Genomic DNA, 12,925 nt, shown 5'->3' on the forward strand with positions numbered 1-12,925 from the left:
TCAAGGCTGTGTGAGCACCAGCCCACATCTTTTCTCATGCTCAGACTCCAAAAAATGCCTGCTCCAATGTTTTTATGTGCCCAGACTCAAACACATATGCTGCACAGTTGCTCCTACATGACCAATAACCTGGAATTCAGGGCACATAAAATAAAATATAAATCAAGTGGGGTAAGAAACTTCAGGCCTTCCACCTCCAGAACAACTTGTTCATGGCTGGTCCTAAAGAAAAAACCAAAACCAGGCACAGCACCTACTTTTCTTACTTTTTATATAAAATAGACATTTACATACATTTTCTTCTGCAAAGACTTCGAGCATAACTCCTTGATGTGAAATCTAGCCATAAATCCCACCGTGAAAAAAGCAAAGACTTTGCAAATTTCTGCATCACTGACATACATCCAGCTGCTGCTAAGAGTGAACTTATTTTTAAAATATTTTTAATCCACGGGCTGTTTTCTTGTGGTTTTGTTTTTGTTTGGTTGGTTTTCTTCTTTCTTAAAAAGATATGCACAGCTAATTTAAAAAATTAGATACAGAAATAAGAACCATATGAACAACAGGCAATGCAAACAACTCCTGCATGAGAGGAACACGCAGCGTGACATCCACTTCAGGCAGAGATTTCTACAGTAATACAGTTGTGTTACAGCTGTAACTTTTACAGAGGATACCACTGGGGGTATTTTCCAGAAGAAAAAATTCTCAGCAAGTCAGTACAAACATGGCAATGAACTTTTGCACAAAGTTATCAAGGTTACCTGAAGCAACTTTGCCACATTAAAACACCAGTGAATGCCAAGCGCTGTTTTTTTTCTTTTTCTTTTTTTTTTTTTTCTTTTGCTGCTGGGTTTAAATGGACATGAAAGCAAAATGGTGCATTTTGAAATTGCTGCAAGAGACTGAAGGTTGGGGGAAAAGCCCTCTAAGGGCTAATTTTTTGAAAGATTGTGCATAATTGCATATATGAAAGATAGAAACTGAGCACTTGGTCAACTTAATCACATAAAGATTGAAGAGACTTAAGCATACACCAGCCGTTTCAATGAGCTGGAGGACAAGTGGGGCAAAAGACCATATAATAATATTCTAAATTGCTTAATTAATAAATTAGACTGACCATTATCTTCTTTCACCAATATTGTACACCATATCTGGCCTGATTTCTGTAACTGTGGAGAAGCCTTCATAGTTTTTAGATCATTTTAGGGGCATCTGGCCTCCCCTGCAAGTTAGCCTCTTTATTTTGAATTTTTTTTTGCCTTGTACATCTTTCTATTCCTATGCATGCATGCCCAGCCCCTTGCCCTTCTCTGGAATGAAGGCCATTTGCACTGCTGCATTCACTTACTGTTTGGCCAAAACAAATTGCCTGCACATTTGTAGGAAAATCTAGTCCAAGGAGTCCATGAGAGAAAGAAAATAACCCCCAATGCATCATTTATCCTGGGGGACAGAAAAGGGATGGAAGCCGAGAACACTGGAATTTAAATAAGCAATAAAATAAAATCCATCAGCTGCAAATATTATCCATGGGGAAAGGAAAAAGCAACACAATTATTATGTTTCTCATTTATGATTAAAATGTTCAGTGAGTACATGAGAGTCCTGTTTAACCAGCTTTCCATTAATTCTCTGCTTTAAAATTAGTGAGCACTGAGGTTTATCCAATGCAACTTGCAGAGAGCATGAACTTTCCCCCACCAGGCAGATCTGCAGCCATTTATTAATCTGCAATCTCTGCTAACCATGCTGAGCACTAGAACTGGTAGAAAACAATGTATTTATAACTCTTTGTTTTAGAAGCTGTGTGATGCTAGAGGAAGAGAACATTTCCTATGATTAATTAAGAAAATATGAAGTTATCACAAGGTTGATTTACCTTGCACAATTGCATTCCATGTTGGTGGAGGTAACCCATTTCATATAATACTCCATTCTTTGCCTGCAATAAACCTTTGACATGACTGCCCTGAACAAACACAGGGCTACAGCATGGGTGCCAACAGGACAGGGAGTCAGCTCAGATCTTCACAGGGGTTTAACTGCTTTGGTAGCCCATGCTCTGAGCCATTCTCCCAGTCTGCTGCCAGTTTGCAGCCTGTCATCCTGCATAGATGGGGTATAAAGTGCTGGTCCAGGAACGTGGGGTTCATTATTGAGCTCTCCTCTCTGCAGAACTACAAACCCAGCTCCAAGGTGTGGAGGGCCGGCCTTTCAGCACGGAAATGTAAACTGCTGCAACTGGCATTAAAATCCCTGGCTATGTGATCAGCCTGGTTCAGGCAAGTGGATGTGCCTTGCCTTCCAATAAACCACCTCCCCTACTGGGGCATCTTTCTCCATTTTCTGCAAGTAAGACAGCATTGCACAAATGGTAATCAATCCTTCTCCAGGATCTGGGAGGGGGGCATCCAAAGCTGCATTACACTTCCATACATACACAAGTTTTAGGAGGTCAGGATGGCTTTGATCAGGTTTTAGGACAAGCAGGAGACAGTAATTTCTACCAGGTCTCTCAGGAAAGACAAACTAAGATTTATGCTGAAGTTAAAAACATAAAACTAAGTCTTCCCCCTCACAAAGGATTGCTATAAAAAATACAACTTCTGTATTTGAAAAAATATGCTTCATTGGCCACTATTTAAAGCCACAAACTGCAGTGAGGCCTGTATAATATATATAGTATTTATTTAATATATCTTTTGAGGCAAAGTTGATAGCTGATACACATTTTTAAAGGAGGCACATCTCCCCCCATGCTACCCACTGACCTTCAGCTGGCTGCTGGAGCACTCTGCAGGTGCCTCCTCCCTGGGGGCTTTGCATGGTACCCCTGTCAGGGCAGCACCAAACACTGTTCTGCCAGCCCCCAGATTCACTGCAGCACAGCCAGCCTGGGCACACAGGCCTTTGGGGAGCTGTCCCAGAGACAGGCTCACCTTGGGGACAGGCACAGAGATTTCTGGTCCAGGTACCTCTGAACATCCCAGCAAGGAACCATCTATGACCTTGCAATGCATGTTGGGGAGCTGACTGCTGTCAGAGGCCATCTAAGCTTTGGTGTCTCCATCCCATGGGACTGTGCTGGCATGATGCCACCTCCTCCAGGCCATCCTGACAGCCCAGGAGTGTGCAGATCTGCCGTGTGCAAGGCAGCCAGCAGAGCACCTGCCCTGGGGACCTGCAGAAATGAAATGTCAGTTCAGCCAGTCCACAGCCACAAGAGCTGTGTGAAAAAACAAGAGAGGGGTGCTGAACCAGCCCCAGGAGCTAAACCTGTCCCTGGCCCCATGAAGTAAAGTAGGCTGCTTGGGCTGGGAGCAGAAAACTCAAAAGTGAAGCAACTTGCTTGTTCTGATCTCAGTGCTCCTCTGGAAGCTGGTTTGGAGGGAGAGCCCAAACACTCATGGTGCCACCTCTTCTCCCCAGCAGTTTTTCACTTCTGCTCAGCTGTGGCTGGCTGCTCTCCTTGGCCAGTAGGGCCCATCCAGCCTGGTCTCAGTGGATGCACAGCCATGGCTCTGGCAGGTCCATAAACCCTGGCAGGGCAGACAACTGTACCTGGGAGCTCCAAACACAGTTGGAGTCACATCAATAATTCCTCAGTAACCTGACCATCACCTGTGCAGCAAGACACAGTGTTATCGCCAGGCTTGTCAAAGGAAGCCAGCAAAACCTCAGCACATGGCTGAGCCATCCCACTGAGGGAACTTTGAGAGTGCTGAAGTGCCATGGCCAGCTAAATCTGGGCACCACAGCGGTACCAGGCTTTTCCTGACAGATGTTTTTTAGGGCATTGTACACCTACCTGAACTGTACTAACAATGCCAGACCCCGGGCTGCTGGCCACAGTCAAGCTCAAACAAAACAACTTTTCCAGCAGTTTAGTGCTGCAAGAGGAGAAAACTGGTGACTGACCCTGATGTCCAAACCCAAAGGCAGGAAGCAGATCCCACTAATGCTCCCTGGGAACTGGTGCCAACCCCAGTGGAAGCAGCAGAAGTGCTGCTATTGCAGGGCCAGTGTGGTCCAAAGTGCTCTGCAGCCACTTAGAATGAGAGGGAATTATTCCAGCATGCCTCATTGGCACTCCCTTTTCCTAACTTCAGACAATATGAGTCACAATGCCCAACCGTGTGGCCAGCTGTGAGGGATATTGCCCAATTCGTATAAAACAGAGAAAATATATTAATTATTTGATTATTATAAGTTAAATAAATAAAGCTCAAAAATAAAAGCCCCAGTTCTGAAGAGAATCTGTTTTCCCACATCAGTATTCAAAAATATAGATTTACGACTAATCAGCTATAGGTAATTTTCTGTATTTCTTAGGGGAGTGGTGAGAACACTTTGGCCAAGAATTTTGTCAGTGTTATCACCATGATAAATGGGCTTTGTCCCTGCACACCCATAAAAGAGCCTCCTTCGTACCTTTCCAGGCTAGGAAATGTTCCCTAATCTCCCTGTGGTTTTACTTTACCTCCTATACTGATTAGATAGGTTGTTTATTTTCCATACTGGGGACTGAGCAGGAGGACAAGTAATCCTAGAGCTTCCCATTGCCTTTGGATGCTTCAGTTTTTTTCAGAGTAATAATTATTTGGCCTGGAGGGAGAGGGCAAAGGGTAAAGCCATATGATATTTGACAAAAGTGACATCATGAACCTGAATTACTACAAAATTATTGTATAATGAATAAAATATTCAGGCTAGGTTTTCCCTCAAAGGATCATCTGTCCTACTTGTAGAATCATCCTTCCAGGGTGATATTTAAATAGTTTCCCCTTTCTTTAGAGTAATTTTCAAGTCCCATTAGGAGCTGTAAAAGCGACCACCATTTCCTCAGCATTAACCCCTTGGAACCTTTTTTATGGGACCATTATGACCATCTTTCCTGTCTGCAGCACTTGCAATGAAGCCCACCAGTGGTGCTCTACATGGATGAGGTGAGCCTGTGTGTGGAGAACAGGAGGTGCTCCTTCCCCCCTGCTGCAATGGATGAGTGCCTTGTCTCCATGGTTTCCCTGGTGACAACCAAGACACGGAAGGTGCATGTCCCACCCACACTCCTGGTGTCACTAGAACAGCCTAGATGTAAATCTTGATTAAAGGAAAGTTTTCATTCATGCTCCAGCACATCCCACAGGACCCCACAGGATCCTGTAACTTTGATTGAACCTAAGCATGTGTTCCAAGTTTGCCTTCCATAATTCTGAGTCCTATCAAAGCTCTTTCAGCATCACTTTGAGCAACAGGCTTCCACCACACTCTCCTCCAAGGGGCACGAGTGTCCTCCTGCTGGTGACTCATTGCTACGTTTGGTCTTTCTCCTGGACTTCTTGAAACCGTTTCTCCAAGCGATCCAGCTTGGCCAGATTCTCCTTCAGCAGCTTGCTGTTTGGAACCAGCTGCAAGGCTTTCTCGTAGTAGTCACGGGCAGTGATGTAGCTCCCCTGCAAAGAAAATGAGTGGCAGGTCTCATTCCCATTCCACACAGAAAGTTTGTTCCCAGGGTGTAGTGAAAAACGAGACACAGGGGAAACAGAGTTTAAAAAACCTGACATTGCTGGGTTACAAAAATACTTCTTTATGAAACAGATCACCAAGTGCTGTTGACCTAAATTTGATGAAACTCACGCAACAAGAAATAGATTTACATTTTTTTGTTGTGTTGCACCAGAAGAGTTAATTTCACTCAGCAACAGGATAGCTTAAGGACATCACACAATGTGACTCCTTAAGACCCAAATCATAATGATATGCTAAAGTATTCAAAAGAATAAGCAACCACAGGGTAGGCTGCCTATTTCCATAATTTCATGCCAGTATTCTGCATTAAGACATCTTTATTAAATTAATTAGGTAGAGAAGAACCTTAAAAGTCAACTCACAGTGACATTTTTCTAAGGTAGGTCAACAACTGAAGCAGGAAAGCTTTTGAGTGGAGCAGGTTGTTCCTTGCAGCCTGCACTCTAAAAATATGAGATTTGCTTTACCAAGCCACCTGGTTGGGAACTCCAGCTGGGGTGAAGAGACTTCCCTCTTTTTAGGATAAAATATGTCAAGGGACTTGCTGTTCACAAACATGCAACTCTTGGCACTCTGAAACCAATTTAGCTTTTTGTCCTGTGTAGTAGTGTCTGCACCTGGCAGCTTAAGGAAAACCAAAACTATCATACCTTGATGTGCTCAATGCCTCCCATATTCATCCAGGCCTGTGCCTGGTCTGGATTGAGCTCCACAGCCCGTTTGTAGCTCTGCAGAAACAGGAAACATTTCTAGGTTAGGAGTCTGATTCTCCAAACAAAACCAGCGCTGGAGGGGAAAGAGAAACACAGTTTCCTCTCCTGAAGCCATTCAGAATGGAATTCAAATTCCTCTCATAGACAATGCGCAAAGTGAATTTCAGTTCCTTTGCAGAAGAGGCACAGAATGTGCTGCTCCATGGCTCAGCTCATCTCACAGGTTTTCCCTGCCAATGTGTGCTTTTCCTGCACTCTGAGAGGAGCCAACCTGCCACCCTGCCCCCTGCACCACTGGGGTCTCCTGCACATCAAGGTGATTTCCTTAGGCAGTGCCAAGCACGAGCCCTGCCAACTACAAGCCATGTGATTGCTCTTTATCTGCAAGGCTTTCATTTGGAGCTGGCAGCAGACTCTGGTACAGCCACTTGTGTGGAGGTTTCACAAGGACCTGAGGGCAGTGCTTTCCTTCCCCACTGACACTGAGAGGGGGAGAAGAAGCAATTAGGACCTTCTGGAGTCTGTCAAGCAGCACTGTTTTTACACTGTCACAACAGGAAAGGATTTTCAAATCAGGACTAAACATCTTTAGGGATATTGAGAATATTCAGAACAGTCCAATTAATATTTTCTGAATCAGAGAATAGTGGAATGGTTTGGGTTTGGAGAGACTTTAAAGATTATCTACTTCCAGCTCCCCTCCTACAGGCAGTGACATCTTCCACTAGACCATGTTGCTTCTGCACTATTATTAATGCTAACACAATTTCTGAGCTATCAAGCATCCTTCTTCACAGGATAAGCCAACCTCCCAGTTACTGGCTTCTGAAGTGAGCTATAACATCCTGGTGAGCTCTCACAGGTCCCCAAGCTTCCAGCTGTGCCACCTGGAGCTGGTCACTGACAGCAAGAGGGGCTGGGGCTGGATGGAGCTAAGGTGAATCCTGCCACAATTCTGCACTTAACCTCTCAGAGCAGGGAGCAGTATTTCCATAGAGGAATGAGGAAAAAAGTTGCAATTAAGTCTGGTAAAGTTAGCTGCCTCATAGCTTTCTCTGTACCAGTGACAGACTCAGAGCTCCTAAGGCCAACAGCTGCCAGGGTGTTGCACCAGGGAGTTTCACACACAAGGAGCAAACTGTCTTTTAGCCTATAAAACCACCGGTAGGTCTTAGAGCAGTCATACCTCGAAAGCCTTGTCAAGGAGATTCTGTTCTCTTAGCTGGTTTCCTTTAGTGAAAAAGAGCTCTGATATGACTTTTGGATCCTTTGGTTTTAGCTGAAGCGCTTTTTCTATAGCTTCAAGTGCCTGTGAAAAAGCAAGAGGACATTGTGTGCCTTCCATTCATTGCCTTCCCATTTATCATTCTTTCCTCATCACTATGGACTACCAGCATAAGAATCATCTTCTTCCATCCCTTGTTTGCCCCACACCATTAACACACAGGGAAACGAGATTTTTAAATGCCTGTGTCAGAACCCAGGACATCCCTCTGGCTGCCCTGGATGGCTTGAGCCCCTGGCTGGAGGCTCAGAGGCCATGGCACAGAGCCAAAGACACCTGTGCCTTCAATTTTAACCCATGGAGAAAATTACCAACTTTATGTGAAGATCTAGAAGCCACGAGAGTTTAAGTAGAATGATAGTTAGTTTGTCACAAGGTGGAAAAATAGAATTTTGGGGTTTTTAGAATGGGGGTTCAGAAGCCAACATGGAGGGGTTTGGGTGTGCCTTGTCCTTCCTTTTTCTCGTTCTTAGCCTCCATCTTCTGTGTGATGGTGGCACTTTTGAATTGGTTTAGAGTAGGAACAGACTGTCTAACATAGGTGATAGGTATTGGAAAATTATTGTAGATAAAGTACACATAGTTCTTAGTATAAAAAACTAACACTGCCTCAGGGGTGTGCAGTGTGCCATGGACCAACCTGCCAGACAGACCTCAGCGGGTCAGAAAAAGAATGTATAGATAATAGAAAATAAGCAACCTTGAAAACCACAGCTGAGGAGCCCTGACTCCTTCTTCAATTTTGGGGCTGGGAAAAAGAGACTTTCCAACATCTCGGGATCTGAGACAGCCTGGCACTGATGGGCACTGGCGCTGACAGCAGCAGGAGGTATAAGTGATAAGAAAACCACACTGCTCAGCTTCAGTCTTAGTACATAAATAAACTGAGGGTTTTAGTGAAGAAATAATATATTGAATGTGCGCTGAGGCACGTGACTTGTCCCCAGAGAGAAAGAGTGTAAAACTCAACCTGAGCTCTGTCTGTGAGCCCTTGGAACAAGGCTATCCCACAGCACGGTACCTTGGCATAGAGCTCCTGCTTGCTGTAGATGGCTGACAGGAGGCGGTAGCACTCCAGGCACTCTGCATCCTCGTTAAGGATGTGGTTCGTCATCTTCTCCGCCTCCTTCGTCCGCCCCATCATGGCCAGAACCTGAGCCTGTAACAGAGCCACAGCGTTACACCTGACCAGCTGTCCCAGGGTGATGTTATGATGTTTGTATCCCTGATGCTGTTCATTTAGGGGATTCCTGGGGCCCCCCTAAGCTGTATGTTCACCGGTAACAGCAAGCAGCCAAGGAGACTCCACATAGCTTCTGAGGGTGCTCATTAGGTGAGAGTTTATTGGAGGTCTCACCTCCAGGAGCTGCATGGTTTCTGAGGGAGAAGGGGGAAAGGGACAGGGAGGGAGAGCCTAGGGAGAAAGGACCAAGAGAGCAAAGGGCTAAGAGAGATTCTCATCACCCTCGCACAGGTTAACAGGCAGATTCAAAGTGGGCATGGAACAAGCCTTGGGCCAATGGGATTACAGATCCATGATACTTCAGGGGAGGATCACAGGCTTGGAATAAACCCTACATTTTGGAGGGGTGAGACAGAGCATACCATTTAACTAAAATGTAACACCACATATCCCCAATCAGTCGCTCTGTTTATGCTGGATATTCTATTCTGTGGCTGAGAGCAAAGGTGGGGAGAAGAAGCAGCAGAGTTTTGTTATCAGGGACTGGACTCACTCCTCCACAGTCTTCTGGAACACTGTTGTTTTCTGGGCATGGACAGGGCAGAATACCGTGCTCCTTTTGCTTTTTAGTTATTTAGTTAGTTAGTTAGTTAGTTAGTTTAGCTAGCTGACGCAGTCCAAGCTTTCCCTGGCTTGTTTTTCTTTCCCTTTACTTGGAACCATTCGAACCTGCTCCAGACCGGGACCTGGGGAAACACCACGAGCTCACACTTTGTAGCCTGCCTGGGCCAACTCTGCAGCCTTTCCCAGTGCCAGAGGGACTGACAACAGAGCAACCACCCACCAGAGAGACTTTCTGAATTTGTCATCTCTTCAGAGCAACAAAGAGTTTTGTCATGGGGTATTGCTCATTTTGTGTGCTGGGGAGTGCTTTGCCTGTTAAATAAACAGGTTCTTTCCATTCTCTCTGAGATCTTTCCCGAACCAGGTATGGGGAGGGGATACGTGGGTTGGCTTTCTGGGCGCCTTTTGGAGGTTTTTTCCCAGATTTTCCCTAAGCCAGGACACCAGCTGAGCCCTCTGCCCCAGGCTGAGTGGGTGCTGCTGCCCTGGCCCCCGCTCACCAGCGCCAGGCGGGTGTCCTTGCTGGAAGGCTGCAGCGCCGCCGCCTCCCGGTACACCTGCAGCGCCTCCTCGTAGCGCCCCGTGTTGTAATAGAGAGCCCCCAGCGGGGACAGGATCTCCGCCTTCCTGGACACCTTCAGCGCCCTGGGGGTGGGAAAAACACAAGCTTCAGTCGTGGGAGGAGCAAAGAGGAAGAGCAAGGTGGGCTTGTGGTGGATGGAGAACCAAAGCTCTGCTCCATCCCAGCCTGGGAAGGACAAATCCCCTGGGGAGGGATGAATGCGTTCACAGCAGTAATCCCACCAGCCAGCTGAGAAGGAGAAAGAGAAGGAGGAGGAGGAGGAGGAGGAGGAGAAGGAGGAGAAGGAGGAGAAGGAGCCACCTTCAAAATGCCCTCAATGAGCCTGCAGCAGGGGTGGAGATGGTTGACAGTGATGAAACCTGGGCAAGGTGAGCACAAATCTATATAATACTCCCACCCAACCCATCCTGCTGCATACGAGGATTCAGAGCCTGAATGCTGGAACACTGCTGGGAAGGGCCAGAGTTCCTAATAGTGCCAAGGGTTTGGTGCTGAGCTGTGCAGCACTTCTGGCTGTTCCTGGTGCAGCAACCACAGATAACCTTCCAGCAGGCTAGGAGTTGTGCTAATACAGATGTGGTAATACAGCCTGCCCCTGCCACCGAGAAACCTCCAACATTATCATCAGAGCATCCCCCCATGCAAAAGCAGCAGTGTCCATCCTGGGGGCTTGGAAGTAGTCCAGGGAAATCAACACTGCCTGAGCCTGCTGCCTTTCCAAGCACTCCCCAAAACCAGCCACATCTATTCCAAACAGATGGAGAATGAAGGGAGGAAACCCCATGCATGCACTGATAGATCTGCATTACAGAAACTCTTTAGCAGAGACAAGCCATACAGGGGCAGGAGGAAGCCCTCTGTGTCCCAGCCCAAATCCTCACCTCTTGTACCACACTTCAGCCTCTTTGTTCTGCCCCAGGGAGCGGTGAAGCCTGCCCAGGTTCACCATGGCCACGTGGTGAGCAGGGCTCAGGAGGATGGCCTGCCTGTAGTGGGACATGGCTCTCTCAGGAGACCCTGGAGAGGAAAACAGCCATTAAACAAGAAAAAAACCCTGTGCAGCAGAAAAAACCTGTCTCAAACTCAGCACACAGTAATGTTCTAGCTTTCTTTCTTCTATTGCTCTATGCATGTGTCCTGGGGTGACTTTATGATGCTTGTATTATCCCCATTTGTCTGTTTAGCCCAGAAATAAGTTTTGCATCTTTAAGACCATCCGAGAGTGAAGGGGGAGAAAGAAGAAGGGCAGAATTTGTTATCAGGAACTGCACTTGCTCACCCACATCTGTCTCACAAACTGGTGCCTGCAGACAGCAGGACAGAGCTCTCCTTTGCTTTTAGTTAGTTTTTAGCTACCTGAGGCAGCGAAGTCCCCTGGACTGTGGTTCTTCTTTTCCTTGGACCTGTTTAACCCTGCTCTGGACAGAACACCCAGCAGAGCACCGGCAGCTCCAGCTGTGGGCACCGGGCCAGGCCTGGGCATTTCCAGCACTGGAGGGATTGACAGAGACTGAGTGAGCTGAGCTACAGCCCACCAAGGGACTTGCTGAGTTTGTCATCTCTTTTGGACTGGCAAGAGGTTTTATTGTTAATTATTGTACATTTTTTGTGCTGGTGAATGCTTTGCCTGCTAAATAAACAGGTTTTTTCCACTTTTCTCCAAGGAAATCTTTTCCCAAATCAACTGGGGGAAGGGCCACTTGAATCTGCTTTCTAGAGGAACCCCTTTGGAGGTTTTCTCCCAAATTTGCCCTAAACCAAGAGAGCATGGAAACATTTTGAGAAAGAAATCCTGCCTCAGCAGTCTGAATCTACACATAAGAGAAACTGCTGTCCAAACTATGATTTAGTCCCCAATATTCAGAGACAATCCTGAGAAAAAGATTTTCTAGGGGGTGGGTTTTTTGCAAGTTAAGGATCCAGTCACAACAAATATGACTCCTGACTGAAAGCACCCTTTGATCATGCAGCAGTGGGGACACAGCCCCTGTGCTAAGGACAGAGCCCACCTCAGGGAAGGGGCCGGGGCACACGTGCCATCTCCTGGTGGAGCATCCTTTTCACCCTGGCCCACTGGAGAAACAGCAATGAAGAATGAAGAACAAGCCCCCAGTAGTCCCCAAACACCACCAGAACTGCAAACAGTTTCAGCTTTCTCCAAACAGAGGTTTTCCCTCCACCTCTGCTGTGTTGCTGCTCTGAGCTCCAGCTCAGTCTCCATGTATTGCTCAACAGGACAGGGAGTAGCTGCCAGGGACCAGCTAATTCCCACTCTGGGCAATAAATCCCAGAGCAGAGGTGTCCAGGTGGTTGTTTTGGAGCACCATCTCTGTGCTGCACAGGAGCCATTGGGTGGCACTGCTTCACTGTGTGAAAATGTGCAAGGTCCTGCAGCCCATGACATCACCAACACCACAACAAAACACAAGCACAAAGAGAGGTACAAGATCACTACCCCAATGCATAAACTTCTACTTTTAATAATGTATTGTTATTTAGCTAAATAATGGTAGAAGTACAAAGTTCCAGCATTACAGCAATGCAAATATTGCATTTTTAATCCCAGGGTCATTTAACTGGCTTGCAAACTCCAGACCAGATATCTCCTGATGAAAACCAATACTAAAAGAGCTTTGCCCACCAGCAAAGCTTTTCAGTGTTGGCATTTTTTTAAACTGATTCACTTCACAATGTATTTAATTCCATTTCAAGCTGGAAAACAGATATCAAAAACAGCCAGTGCATGTTGGGGCACTGAACATGCTGCTGTGAGAATTTTGTTTCCATATCTTCACAGATGCAGTTTGTATTTTTTAAGATCTTCTATGCAACTTAAAATATACACTGGCATATCTCAGCATCTCTTTTATAGGAGTAAGGAGGAACATCTGTGCAGAGGTTTAGAAGTGTTGAAGACTCACCCAAGGCTGAGGACATGTTGTTCAAGGTACTGCTTTTTCAAAACATCCAGCAGCAGCCTCTATCTTTCCCCACCACTGAGC

The 12,925-nt window shown here is 46.2% G+C and overlaps 1 protein-coding gene across 3 annotated transcripts in view; it reads right to left on the minus strand.

The window, feature by feature from the left end:
• Positions 1-254: 254 nt before the first annotated feature.
• The window catches only part of TMTC1 (transmembrane O-mannosyltransferase targeting cadherins 1), a 166,458-nt gene continuing 153,787 nt past the window's right edge, over positions 255-12,925 (minus strand). For all 3 annotated transcript variants that reach the window (XM_064737429.1, XM_064737419.1, XM_064737413.1), the window contains 6 exons: positions 10,805-10,940; positions 9,841-9,985; positions 8,555-8,692; positions 7,435-7,557; positions 6,186-6,263; positions 255-5,459 (listed from right to left, as the gene is read on the minus strand). In XM_064737429.1, coding sequence (XP_064593499.1) covers positions 5,319-5,459; positions 6,186-6,263; positions 7,435-7,557; positions 8,555-8,692; positions 9,841-9,985; positions 10,805-10,940 — 761 coding nt within the window. In that variant the 3' untranslated portion in view covers positions 255-5,318. The remainder of the gene's footprint in view (positions 5,460-6,185; positions 6,264-7,434; positions 7,558-8,554; positions 8,693-9,840; positions 9,986-10,804; positions 10,941-12,925) is intronic.

Source organism: Zonotrichia leucophrys, chromosome 1A (assembly GCF_028769735.1).
Source record: "Zonotrichia leucophrys gambelii isolate GWCS_2022_RI chromosome 1A, RI_Zleu_2.0, whole genome shotgun sequence".
NCBI lineage: Eukaryota > Metazoa > Chordata > Aves > Passeriformes > Passerellidae > Zonotrichia > Zonotrichia leucophrys.